This window comes from Suricata suricatta, chromosome 8 (assembly GCF_006229205.1).
Source record: "Suricata suricatta isolate VVHF042 chromosome 8, meerkat_22Aug2017_6uvM2_HiC, whole genome shotgun sequence".
NCBI classification, from domain to species: Eukaryota; Metazoa; Chordata; class Mammalia; order Carnivora; family Herpestidae; genus Suricata; species Suricata suricatta.
The window spans coordinates 126202812-126215545 of NC_043707.1; the positions used below are offsets into that span (position 1 = coordinate 126202812).

General features: G+C 60.3%; 1 protein-coding gene across 1 annotated transcript in view; it reads left to right on the top strand.

The window, feature by feature from the left end:
* The window catches only part of HSPG2 (heparan sulfate proteoglycan 2), a 66916-nt gene that overhangs the window by 39398 nt on the left and 14784 nt on the right, over positions 1-12734 (top strand). Inside the window, 25 exon segments of the mRNA XM_029945880.1 lie at positions 200-352; positions 434-576; positions 800-935; positions 1024-1172; positions 1343-1493; positions 2208-2377; positions 2462-2609; positions 3030-3181; positions 3360-3495; positions 3580-3731; positions 4563-4698; positions 4852-5003; positions 5413-5551; positions 5656-5807; positions 6408-6543; positions 6663-6814; positions 7067-7205; positions 7736-7887; positions 8114-8261; positions 9554-9705; positions 10144-10285; positions 10614-10765; positions 11677-11818; positions 11930-12070; positions 12416-12550. Coding sequence (XP_029801740.1) covers positions 200-352; positions 434-576; positions 800-935; positions 1024-1172; positions 1343-1493; positions 2208-2377; positions 2462-2609; positions 3030-3181; positions 3360-3495; positions 3580-3731; positions 4563-4698; positions 4852-5003; positions 5413-5551; positions 5656-5807; positions 6408-6543; positions 6663-6814; positions 7067-7205; positions 7736-7887; positions 8114-8261; positions 9554-9705; positions 10144-10285; positions 10614-10765; positions 11677-11818; positions 11930-12070; positions 12416-12550 — 3660 coding nt within the window.

Below are 12734 nucleotides of genomic sequence, written 5' to 3' on the forward strand. Positions count from 1 at the left end.
GGACGGGACTCCGGGCTGTGGGGGGCCAGGGACAGGACTCGGGGCTGTGGGGGGCCAGGGGCGGGACTCCGGTCTGTGGGGGGCCAGGGGTGGGACTCCAAGCTATGGGGGGCCAGGGACGGGACTCCAGGCTGTGGGGTCCACCACCCCCAGGGCCTGGCCACACCCAGCAAGTGCTGATGCCGCCCCTTTCTGTCAGGGGGCCCTGGCGGCCAGCTCCCTCAGAAGGCACAGATCCTTGGTGGCATCCTGCGCCTGCCAACTGTCGAGCCCTCGGATCAAGCCCAGTACCTGTGTCATGCCCTTAATAGCGTCGGGCAGCACGTGGCCAGGGCCGTGCTCCACGTGCATGGTGAGGGGGCACGGCTGAGGGTGGAGCTTGGGAGCACCAGGGCAATCCAGAAAGATGTCCTCACAGGCCTCTTGGGTGCAGGGGGCGGCGGGCCCAGGGTCCAGGTGAGTCCAGAGAGGACTCAGGTACACGAAGGTCGCACCGTCAGGCTGTACTGCAGGGCTGCAGGTGTGCCCAGCGCCACCATCACCTGGAGGAAGGAAGGGGGCAGCCTCCCCCCACAGGTGAGGAACTGTGTCTGGGCCGGGCCATGGGCTCAGCAGGGTCCCAGCACTTGCCACCTTACGTTCCTGTACGCTGGCGGGTGGCAGCTGCTGGCCTCTTGCTTAGCCAGCCAGGCTCTGCCCCGCTTCGTGTCCAACTACCCCTGTCCCCATCGTCGCTGGCCGGCCCTTGCCAGGCTGCCTCGCCCCCGGGGGGCAGCTGACCCTTCCCACCGTGCGGCAGGCCCGGTCCGAGCGCACAGACATCGCCACGCTGGTCATCCCGGCCATCACAGCCGCCGACGCCGGCTTCTACCTCTGCGTGGCCAGCAGCCCCGCGGGCACCGCACAGGCCCGGATCCAAGTGGTTGTCCTTCCAGGTGCGGGGTCTCTGGGGACTGAAGGAGGGCGGAGGGCAAGCTTGGGCTCCCCGCAGCCCACTCAGCCTGCCTCTGGCCCCAACCTCAGGTGCCAGCACCCCACCAGTCAGGATCGAGTCCTCGTCACCTTCGGTGACTGAAGGCCAGACGCTGGACCTCAACTGTGTGGTGGCTGGCCTGGCCCACACCTCCATCACGTGGTACAAGCGAGGGGGCAGCCTGCCTCCCCACAGCCAGGTAAAAGGGCCCTGGAGCCTATGGCAAGGGACCTGGGAGTGGTCCTTACAGGCAGAGGCTTCACACAGCCCGGACACTCTCCACCAGCGACCCGACTCACTAAGGCTCCGAGGGAGTGGTGACCGCAGCCCCTCCTCACCCTCACCTACCTGCATCCCACCCTGTCCCAGGTGCATGGCTCCCGGTTACGGCTTTCCCAGGTTTCTCCAGCTGATTCTGGAGAATACGTTTGCCGAGTGGAGAACGAGTCAGGCCCCAAGGAGGCCTCCATCGTCGTTTCTGTCTTCCACAGCACCCACCCAGGCCCTGGCTACACCCCAGGTGAGGAGCCAAGTGGGGCTGGGCAGAGGCCAGGCCCTAGATCTCCCCGCTGGTCCCAGGGAAGGTGCCTGTGGTCTCTTCCATGACATCAGGACAAGAGGGGGTGCTCTAGGCGGGCTTTGGGGACGTGAGGCGACTAGGGTGGGGATCAGGTTGATTTGGCTCACCTGGGGCCCTATGATGAGGCTACTGCTTCCGATTTCATAAGGAAGCAGCAGAGCCAGGATTAAACACTGAGTTGGGAGTCAGGCTGACCAGATTCAAATCGTGCCTCTGCCCTTTATCAGCTTTGAACTAGTTATTTCACAGTTTAGGGACTCAGTTTTCTCATCTGTGAAAGGGGGACAATACCACTACCATGTGGTGGGAGCAGATGATAAACACTCTCTAGAAGAGACTTGTAACATTTTTGGCTGCATCCCTTGGCCTGGCCTGGGCACTGAAGGACTCTCGTTGCTTGTAGGCCATAACAGCTTATCATAGATCAGGAAGCCACAGGTGGGTAAATGGGCCTCTAGTCCACAAAGTTGGAGGTGAGCGTGACCGAAGGAGGGGCCTGGCGGACCATGCTGAGGTAGAATGCTTGGTCCCAGCCTTAGAAAGGCCTCCCATCTGCCCTCCCAAGCTAGGCCCTGGTCATGTACCAGGGTGCTCTGGCCCAGGGCTGCAGGGCTGGGCTCAGGAGCCCAGGCCCCTTACTAGTTCCTCCTCCAGCTCCAGGAGGAGCCCCAGCTCCGGGCAGCACCCAGCCCATCCACATCGAGTCCTCCTCCTCCCACGTGGCTGAAGGGCAGACCCTGGACCTGAACTGCATAGTGCCCGGGCAGGCCCACGCCCAGGTCACATGGCACAGGCGCGGGGGCAACCTCCCCGTCCGGCATCAGGTACACCAGTCCCCAGGACCAGCCTGCCGGAGGGGTGCATAGGGCCCCTCCGGCCCCCTGCCAACCCTCCCCGTTTGCATCCAGACCCATGGCTCGCTGCTGCGGCTGCACCAGGTGTCTCCAGCCGACTCGGGCGAGTACGTATGCCGCGTAGTCCTTGGCCCTGGGCCCCTGGAGACCTCTGTCCTGGTCAACATCAAGGCCTCCGGCTCCCCTTCGGGCTCCATCCCGGGTGAGTAACTGCCAAGGACAGGGCCAGCAGGAGGGGCCGAGGGCCTTCCCAGGTGCTGAGGTCCTAGCAGCTCCTGTTGCCACTGGGAGGCTGGGAGGAGGAGGAGGCCACGCTGGAGCTGGAGACCACTTCTCTGAGGAACCCACCATGTTGCTCACTTTCCTCTGGCCACGCAGCACCTCCTGTTTTCTGCTCCTGCCTCTTCTTCCTCTCTCCCAGCCTCCACTACCCTCTTCTCCCCACTTCCTTAATCCCTCTGTAAGGCTTGGCCCCTGCCCTGGCCCTCCGCTCAGGGTGAATCAAGCCCAGGCCACCAAACCCCCAAACATATGAGCCTGGCCAGGCTGTGCTGGCTCTGAAGGGGGCTGTTCTTGCCCTCTCTTCTGGGGATCGTCTGCTACCTGTGCTTTGTTCCCACAGCCCTGGAACCTGTCCCCCCTGTCAGGATCGAGTCTACATCCCCCACAGTGGCCGAGGGGCAGACCCTGGATCTGAGCTGTGTGGTGGCAGGGCAGGCCCATGCCCAGGTCACGTGGTACAAGCGTGGGGGCAGCCTCCCTGCCCGGCACCAGGTACAGGGAGGCGGAAAGGTGGGAGGGGCTGGCCAGGCCGAGCTCTGGGCAGAGGGCGAGGGGGTCTTTGCGCCTGAGCTGAGCGGCTGGCAGTTCCCAGCTCAGGGGAGCAGGGCAGGGGGGCATCTGCTAGGCTGTAGGAAGCCTCGTTCTCACACCCCTGCCCCTGGCTGCCCAGGTTCGCGGCTCCCGCCTGTACATCTTCCAGGCCTCGCCAGCTGATGCAGGCGAGTACGTTTGCCGGGCCAGCAACGGTATGGAGGCCTCTATCACAGTCACTGTAACCAGGACCCAGGGGGCCAACTTTGCCTACCGTGAGTTGGGCCGGGACGGGAGACGGGGATACGGAGGGGCAGCTCTGAAGAACTGGAGTGACCCGTGACCCTCTTCTCCCCCAGCTCCGGGCAGCACCCAGCCCATCCGCATCGAGTCGTCCTCCTCCCACGTGGCCGAAGGGCAGACCCTGGACCTGAACTGCATAGTGCCCGGGCAGGCCCACGCCCAGGTCACGTGGCATAAGCGCGGGGGCAGCCTCCCTGCCCGGCACCAGGTACAGGCCTGCGAGATGGACAGGCCAGGACAGGAGGGAGACCCCGGGTGGTGGAGGTCAAGGATGGGGAGGGCTGAAGGAGACAAAGGAAGGCTCGGACCCCATTGCACAGGTGGATAGTACAATGGTTAGAACCCAGACGCCAGGGCTGGCCAGCCTATGACCTTGGGCAAGTTACTTAGTCTCTCTGTGCCACAGCTTCAGCATCTGTAAAGTGGTATCCATCCTACAGGATTGTCTTCAGGATGAAGTGAATTAGAATCTGTGCAAAGCACTCAGAGCTCTGGCGCATAGAAACTGCCGAGCTGTTGTTACCATAATGCTGTTAGCGATTATTAATATTACTGTATTTTATAGACTTTAGGATGCTATCGATTGCACGAGGCACTATTAAGTTTTGTACATCTAAGGAAAATAAGCTGCCCTTTATCATTTTTAAATTATTGGCTATAAAATGTGTCTTGATTGCAGAGACATTAAAACGTGTCTTAGGGCACCTGGGTGGCTCAGTCAGTTAAGCATCTGACACTTGACGTATCTTGATCTCAGGGTTGTGAGTTCAGGCCCCACCTTGGCCCCTGTGCTTGATGTGATCCCTACTTTAAAAAAAAAAAAAGGCGTGTCTTAGAATTGATGGAAGGTGGTATCAGTGTTTGCTCACTTCACCAGGGCTCCTCCTGACCACCCTCCACCCCGTGGGGCAAGTCCCCCAACTAAGGAGGACAGAGCTGATGGCCAGGCCTCAGGGGTCAGAGAGGGAGGCAGGGGTGCAGGTTATAGGTGCAAGGGTCCTGTGGGCGCCCCCTCTGAGCTCACCTCCATTCTGACCAGACCCACGGCTCCCTGCTGAGACTACACCAGGTGTCCCCAGTTGACTCGGGCGAGTATGTGTGCCGCGTGGTGGGGGGCTCGGTGCCCCTGGAGGCCTCTGTCCTGGTGACCATTGAGCCTGCAGGCTCTGTACCTGGTAAGCAGCACTGGGGATAGGGCAGGGCTAGGGACCCAGCTGCAGGAGACACTGGCAGGACCCCACGAGACCAGTGGCCCCACCTTCACTCACACCCACCTCCCCTCCCCTCCCCTCTTAGCTGGGGATTGACCCTCTGCCTTCTGTCCCCAGCGCCGGGCGTCATCCCCCCAGTCCGGATCGAGTCGTCCTCCTCCCATGTGGCTGAAGGGCAGACCCTGGATCTGAACTGCTTGGTTGCTGGGCAGGCCCACGCCCAGGTCACGTGGCACAAGCGAGGGGGCAGCCTCCCCGCGCAGCACCAGGTAGGAGGCAAGGAGCCAAGGGGGGGCCTGACAGACCCTCATGACTACAGAAGAAAGTACACACACTTTGACTTTAGGCATATCTGAGTTTAGACACTGTTCTGCCGCTTTGCCTGCTGTGTGACCTTAGGCCAGTCATCTGACTTCCTTGATCTTCAGTGTCCTCCTCTGTCAAACAGGCTCACATAGCACATTGACAAATGTTGGTCACCTTCCTCTTCTCATTGGACCCAGTCCCGACACTGGGGCAGGGGACTTGAAGGGTCATGAATGGTGGTTTTTCCGGAAAGAGCTTCTCTCCAGTCCAGTTGGCTGGACCGAGCTGGGAGGGGGTTGGGGAAGGGAGCAGGAGCCTGGCTCCGAGCCCCAGAGCCCGACTCTGAGCCTGCCTTCCTCCTGGTCCTCCCAGGTGCATGGGTCAAGGCTGCGGCTGCCCCAGGTGACCCCAGCCGACTCTGGGGAGTACATATGCCGTGTGGTCAGCAGCTCGGGCACCCAGGAAGCCTCCGTCCTCGTCACGATCCAGCGGCGCCTGGGCCCCTCCCACCGTGAGTGTCTCCGGGGTGATAGCAAACAGTGGGGGGGTGGGGGCCGCCGGAGCCACTCCAACCTCAGCGGCTCCCACACCCTGCCTCCTGTCTCACCCTCCCAGCCCAGGGCGTGGTGTACCCCATCCGCATCGAGTCCTCCTCGGCCTCCCTGGCCAATGGACGTGTCCTGGACCTCAACTGCCTGGTGGCCAGCCAGGCCCCCCACACCATCACCTGGTATAAACGTGGAGGCAGCCTGCCCAGCCGGCACCAGGTATGGAGGCCTTGGGAGGGGATGCAAACACTGGGCACACTGGCAGGACTCAGAAGGGGCTCTTGACACTGCTTCTGTGCTCATTCAGTCAGTCAGCAAACATTGAGCGTTCTTACTGGATGGATCCTGGACTGATGCTGGTGATACATAGATCCCACTGACCTTGGTTGGATCTCGTATTTCAATAGAACATTCTATGATTAACTCACTCACTAAATGTCCCTGAGAATCTGCTCCAGGCTAAGTCTGTGCCTGGCACTAAGGATTCCGAGTGGAATGAGGCATGTGCCTACCCTCAGGGAGCTCACAGGCTAGTGGACGAGGGGACATGTCCTGTGACGGCAGTGTGGTAGAAGCCACAGCAGGGCACTGTGGGCTCCCCGGGCATGGCCCCAGCAGGCTTTGGCTCAGGTGAGAGGGGAGAACAGTATGAAGGCTAGAGGCACTGTCCTCCCCAGCCTAGGGCTCAGGCAGGCTGCTGGGGGAGTTCTGAAGGGCGCATGGGGACGGCCAGCCCAGACAAGGCAGGGAGGCTCCAGGAGTCCGGGGCAGCGGCACCCGAGATGTGGGGGTGCTACGTCCACCCACTGTTCCCCTCAGATCGTGGGCTCCCGACTGCGGATCCCCCAAGTGACACCTGCAGACTCAGGCGAATATGTGTGTCACGTCAGTAACGGTGCTGGGTCCCAGGAGACCTCACTCATCGTGACCATCGAGGGCAGCGGCCCCTTCCATGGTGAGAGGGCACAGGGCAGCGGGTCCAGGCAAGCGGGTGCAGGGGGGAGGCAGAGAGGTCCCTGGTGCGATCACAGTTGTCTGAGTCTGGCTGTGTGGTCCGTCCTTCTCTGTCTCCAGTGCCCAGTGTCTCCCCACCGATCAGGATCGAGTCCTCGTCCCCCACTGTGGTCGAAGGACAGACCTTGGATCTGAACTGCGTGGTCGCTGGGCAGCCCCAGGCCACCATCACGTGGTACAAGCGTGGGGGCAGCCTTCCTACCCAACACCAGGTACAGAGTGGAGCTATGGCGGCGAGGGCAGAACCCCCCTCCCCACCCCCGCTGGGGTAGCCATTACAGGATGGTCCCAGTGGGCAAGAACCGGAAGTAAGGCACTAGCCAGCAGTCCGGGAGCGGCCCTCCCTCCTGCCCTGGGTAGACAGAGGGTAGCCTCAGCCAGTCTGACGAGGGAGGCCTGGAAGGAGGCCTGAGCTAGCTGGTGACTCCTTGGCCCCTCTACCCCTCCTTCCCCATCCCCCCCAGGCCCACGGCTCCCGCCTGCGGCTGCACCACATGTCCGTGGCTGACTCTGGCGAGTACGTGTGCCGCGCCAACAACAACATCGATGCCCAGGAGGCCTCCATCGTGGTCTCAGTGTCCCCCAGCGCTGGCAGCCCCTCTGGTGAGTCTGAAAGGCCCGGGAGACTCGGATAACAGTGCTCCCTGGGGAGTCAGCAGTCAGAGCTCTCGGCTGAGGGTCCAGGGCAAGGCCTCTACAGAAAGACGCTTGGGTTCAAATCCTGCCTACACCACTAAGAGACTTGGGTGAAGAACCCTTTTCTCTCAGTTTTGTGCCCTCATCAGTGAAATGGGGAAGCTGGTCATTCCAGCCTCATGCTGCTGTCCAATATGGTGACCACTGTGGCCACTGGCCACAGGTGGCCACTATAGTTCAAGTTCACCATTCACCTCACCGTGTTTCAAGTGCTCAGTGGCCGCACGTAGCAAGTAGCCCAGTACTGGACAGTGCAGAAGATAGAGTGTTTCCATTCTCACCGAGAGCTTATGAATTTTGTGGAGAGTAAATGAGTTCTCACTCACAAAGTGCTTGGAGCAGTGCCAGGCACACTCTGAGTGCTTAACAGGTGTTAACTGTTGTTATTACCTTGAGCAACCCAGTTCTTTCCAAATCTGCTGTTTCTGTGCCCACAGCCCCTGGCAGTGCAGTGCCCATCAGGATCGAGTCGTCTTCCTCCCACGTGGCTGAAGGGCAGACCGTGGATCTGAATTGCGTGGTCCCTGGCCAGGCCCACGCCCAGGTCACGTGGCACAAGCGTGGGGGCAGCCTCCCTACTCATCACCAGGTATGGGAGTTGGGGGGTCAGGAAGTGGTGGGAGGGCTGCTGGATGATGTGTGGGGGAGCCTGGTCAGGGTCCCTGCCCCCCAGATCTACTCAGGAAGGAGGCCCAGGAGCCTTTGTGGGGCACAGTGCCTGCCTAGGTCAGAGGTCAGACCTTGGCCCCAGCCTTCCAGGCCTCCGACTGCCGTCTCACGCTGCTCCTCTCTTTCCCTGCCCCACCCCTGCTCAGGCCCACGGCTCACGGCTGAGGCTGTACCAGGTGTCCCCAGCTGATTCGGGCGAGTATGTATGCCAGGTAGTGAGCAGCTCAGGCCCCCTGGAGGCCTCTGTCCTGGTCAACATCGAGGCCTCTGGCTCCAGTGCTGTTCCTGTCCCTGGTGAGGGTCCCTGTGATGGGGCTGGGAGGCCAGAGAAGGGAGGAAGGGGAGGGGGAGCCAGCAGGCAGAGGTGGGGAGCCAGGTCCAGAGAGATTTACCTCTAGCACCTGAGAACTGGACTTGGGAGTCTGGCCTCCGTGGGCCTGACCCCCAGCTCCTCCGGCCACACTCTGAGAGGCCGTGCAGGGGACTCTCCATGCTTCCCTCTCCTCGTCCGTAACGTGGGGAGGGCAGAACTCTTGCGACAATTACATAAGTTCGCTAAAGGCTGGAACTCTGATTCTGGCGGTACATGAGGGTGACCTGGGGTGGCACCGCAATAAAAATCTTTTATATTAGAGAACAACAGCAACACATAAAACGTCATGGTGTCAGGTTAATCATTGCCTCCAACAGGGCTAAGCATTTCGTTAAATGAATCAATTGACAAAAAATTTAAAGTAATTGACAGCACAAGGAATATGTGGTTATAGCCGAGAGTAGTACATGAATTGCTAAGTAAAAAACATGATCTGGCAGTTTCCAGGTGCCGGGCCCTGTTCTGTTTACACAGTAACTCATTTCATCCTCATAGTAACTGTTTGAAGTAGGCATGATTGTTCTGTTCATTTTATAGACGGGGAAACTGAACAGAGAGGTAAATTAGCTTTCCAAAGGTCACACAGCTACTAAATGGCAGAGCCAGGTTGTGTGTGTGGTTTTTTTTTTAAGTTTATTTGTTTTAGGAGAGAGAGAAGATGCACCTGTGCATGAGCAGGGGCGGGGCAGAGAGGGAGGGAGGGAGAGAGAGAGAAAGTGAGAGAGAATCCTAAACAGGCTTCGTGCTATCAGTGCAGAGCCTAATGCAGGGCTTGATCTCACAAACTGTGAGATCATGACCTGAGCTGATATCAAGAATCAGATGCTCAACTGACTCAGCCACCCAGGTGCATCCCAGAGCTGGGTTTTGAACCCAGGCAGTCTGGCCCCAGAGCCTGGGGTTCTTAGCCACACATTGTTCAAGTCTGAGAAAAATGAGTGATCAGTATGGAGGGGCCCAGCCCTGAGCCCTGGCCACCTAGGGTGCTAGGAACACAAGAAAAGACAGCGGGGCGGGGCCAGGAGGATGATGAGCCTAGCTGCCCCAGGCCTCTGGGGAACGGGCAGTGGGAGGGGAAGGGAATGGTGGTGTGGATCGAGGCCACCTCTCAATATGTGGTCTGGCCTCCGGTCTGAAAATCTGGGCACCCAGGGGTAGGGGTGAGGGCCAAGGGGTGGGAGTCCCGACTCACTGACCTCTTCCTGTGCCTCAGCCCCAGGTGGAGCCCCACCCATCCGCATTGAGACCTCCTCCTCCCATGTGGCTGAAGGGCAGACCCTGGATCTGAACTGCATCGTCCCTGGACAGGCCCACGCCCAGGTCACGTGGCACAGACGCGGGGGCAGCCTTCCTGCCCGGCACCAGGTACAGGGACTGGAGAAAGTAGGATGTGGGCACTCGCCACCCCACCCCACCCCTGCCCAACCGTCCTGCCTCAATCTAGCCAGGAGGGGACATGGCTCCAACATCTGGGGCTTTGGGAAAATCGCAGCAGGAGACCACCAGGAGTCAGGTGGTCAAGAGTAGGCTGGGCACCGCAGAGCCAACACCAGCGTCCGAGCACATTGGTGCAATTAAAAAAGGGCACGTGTTACTCAGAACGCTAGACTACCTCCTACCATGAAAACATCGTAATAAACATACTCTGCAGTGTCTAAGGTCTTGGGGTTGTCTTGCATAGGATCCAGCCTTCATAGCTATTCTATGTGTTGGCTTGGGGTGCATGTACCCGGGGCTTAGGGATCTGAAGGCCTTGGCTGCCAGCTCCCCAGCTCACTCTTGCCTTGCCCTGACCTTGGCCAGGTCCACGGACCCCTGCTGAGGCTGAATCAGGTGTCCCCGGCTGACTCTGGAGAGTACTACTGTCAAGTGACTGGCAGCTCTGGCACCTTGGAGGCTTCTGTCCTGGTCACAATTGAGGCCTCCAGCCCAGGCCCCATTCCTGGTGAGTGACAGTAGCAGTGGGTGTCGCTGGGGCACAGGCCTGGGGAGCCCCTTCCTGGCCCTGCTCCTCCCGGCTTTGCCAGCAGGGCTCTGCCCCTCAGTTCCGTTGAATGTCCTCCAGCCCCACCCCACAACCCCCAGGGACCAGCCCGGGTCCTCACCCAGGCTTGTCCTCCCCCAAGGAATGGAGACCCTTCTTAGGTCAGTGGCACCGAGCCCTGTCAGTCACTCAGGCCACTGCACAGGACTACTGGCATTCACTGTCACCTGTAGTCCCTGCCTTCACCCCTGGGGGCCTCGCCCTTCTCACCCTCCCATTGTACCCACAGCCCCAGGACTGGCCCAGCCCATCTACATCGAGGCCTCCTCCTCCCACGTGGCCGAAGGGCAGACCCTGGACCTGAACTGCGTGGTGCCCGGGCAGGCCCACGCCCAGGTCATGTGGTACAAGCGTGGGGGCAGCCTCCCCGCCCGGCACCAGGTACGGGGACCGAAGGGCAGCATTCCAGGGCAGGTGGGGTTCAACCTGCATTTGCCTTCTGCACCCCAACCCTGGCTGTCGTAACCCGAGGGCCGGGGCCGCTCGTCCCTGGCGATCAGCGGTACCTGTTTCGTCCGCCCTGCCGGGGCGGAGAATCGTGGCGGAGAATCGGAGAATCGTGGAGGGTTCTTCTCCTAAGGGAGGGAGAGAAAAAGGGGGGCAGGAGAGGGAGACGCAGAAAGTAAAGACAGAACTCACGGTTCTCCAATCATGCGAAAGAGAGCGTTTATTCAAAGAATTGTTCTTTATATAGTCTTCAGGGGGGGAAAACAAGGCAAGCTGACCTAGGCAGGCTACAGAGTCGAATGCATATCAAAGAAGTGCCCCGACTTTGCCTCAGCAATCTTGGGGGATGGAGAACTAACACTGAATAAGGTTTTGATCTTTTGTGTGCCTTGGCCACTCACGTCTAGCTCAGCAAGACAGTCGCCAAAGTTATTTTGACCAGGAAATGGCAATCTCCAGCCTCCAGATGCAAATCTTGTTTACTGGCTCACTCAACGGAGTGATAATCCTTGCCTGAGGCAGACAGAAAATTTGGCGGGGTGGGGTCCTGACACCTGGCCTTTTCTGGAACCCCAGGGGATAGAGCGGTTTGGGGAGCAGAGCATGGGAGTGGGGGGCCCGGGTGTTCTGGCCCTGCTGCTGAATTACTTCCTGAGTCAGTTTTCTCCTCTATGAAGTGGGTTGGTTGGACATGTAGGACCCGGTAAATGAAGCTACCTCACCCCTCCCAGCTGGAGCCCCAGGTTCCCAAGACCCGAGGCAAAGCTCGGGTGCTGGTACAGTGGGCTTGGGGGCTTGCCCTGCCACAAGGGCTTTGGCCTGATGGCTGTGCCCTCCTCCTACAGACCCACGGCTCCCGGCTGCGGCTCCCCCACGTCTCCCCTGCCGACTCCGGCGAGTACGTGTGCCGCGTGGCTGGCAGCTCAGGCCCTGAGCAGGAGGCCTCCTTCCCAGTCACCGTCCCGCCCAGTGCGGGGTCCTCCTACCGTGAGTGTGGCACATGCCATGGGCAGGGGGAAGAGGGGAGAGCCTGGAGCTGAGGCAGGGAGAGCCAAGCCGGCCCTCCTGAGCCGGCCCTCTGCCTGCCTCTTCCCCCAGGCCTGAGGAGCCCTGTCATCTCTATCGACCCGCCCAGCAGCACCGTGCAGCAGGGCCAGGACGCCAGCTTCAAGTGCCTCATCCATGACGGGGCCACCCCCATCAGCCTCGAGTGGAAAACTCGGAACCAAGAACTGGAGGGTGAGCCCAGGGAGGGTTGGGGGCAGGGTGGGGTGTGTGTGTGTCCTGGAGTCGGGTGCAGAGGTGTGGGGATCACCGTTGCGGGTGGGGCAAAGGCTGAGGGTGGCACTGAACTCACGGTGTGGCTCTGGGTGAGGCCCCAGATGGGGCTGTCCCCATCTGGATGCTGAAGGGGCTGGACCCCGGAGTCTCCAAGGACAGTAACATCTTTTACCTGGGACCCTATGAGTCATATACACCCAGGCTGGAGGCGTTGGGGATGTGGGGCAGAGCTATGCCTACGGGCAGCACCAAGGCATGAAGACAACCTCAGTGACCATGCCCTGCCCCATACCAACCCCACAGACAATGTCCACATCAGCCCCAACGGCTCCATCATCACCATCGTGGGCGCCCGGCCCAGCAACCACGGTGCTTACCGCTGTGTGGCCTCCAACGCCTATGGCGTGGCCCAAAGTGTCGTGAACCTCAGTGTGCACGGTGAGTAACGTCAACCCCCTGGGATCTGCCTTCCTGTCTCTAGCCCTGATTCCAAGCTCATGACCTCAAAGTTTAAATCCTGCCTCTGCCAGCATCCCTCCCTCGGGCATTCTCCCTTCTGTTCTCCACATTGATGTAGAAGAGTGTCCATGAGCAGCGACTGAGAGGGGCTGTGACAGTGCAT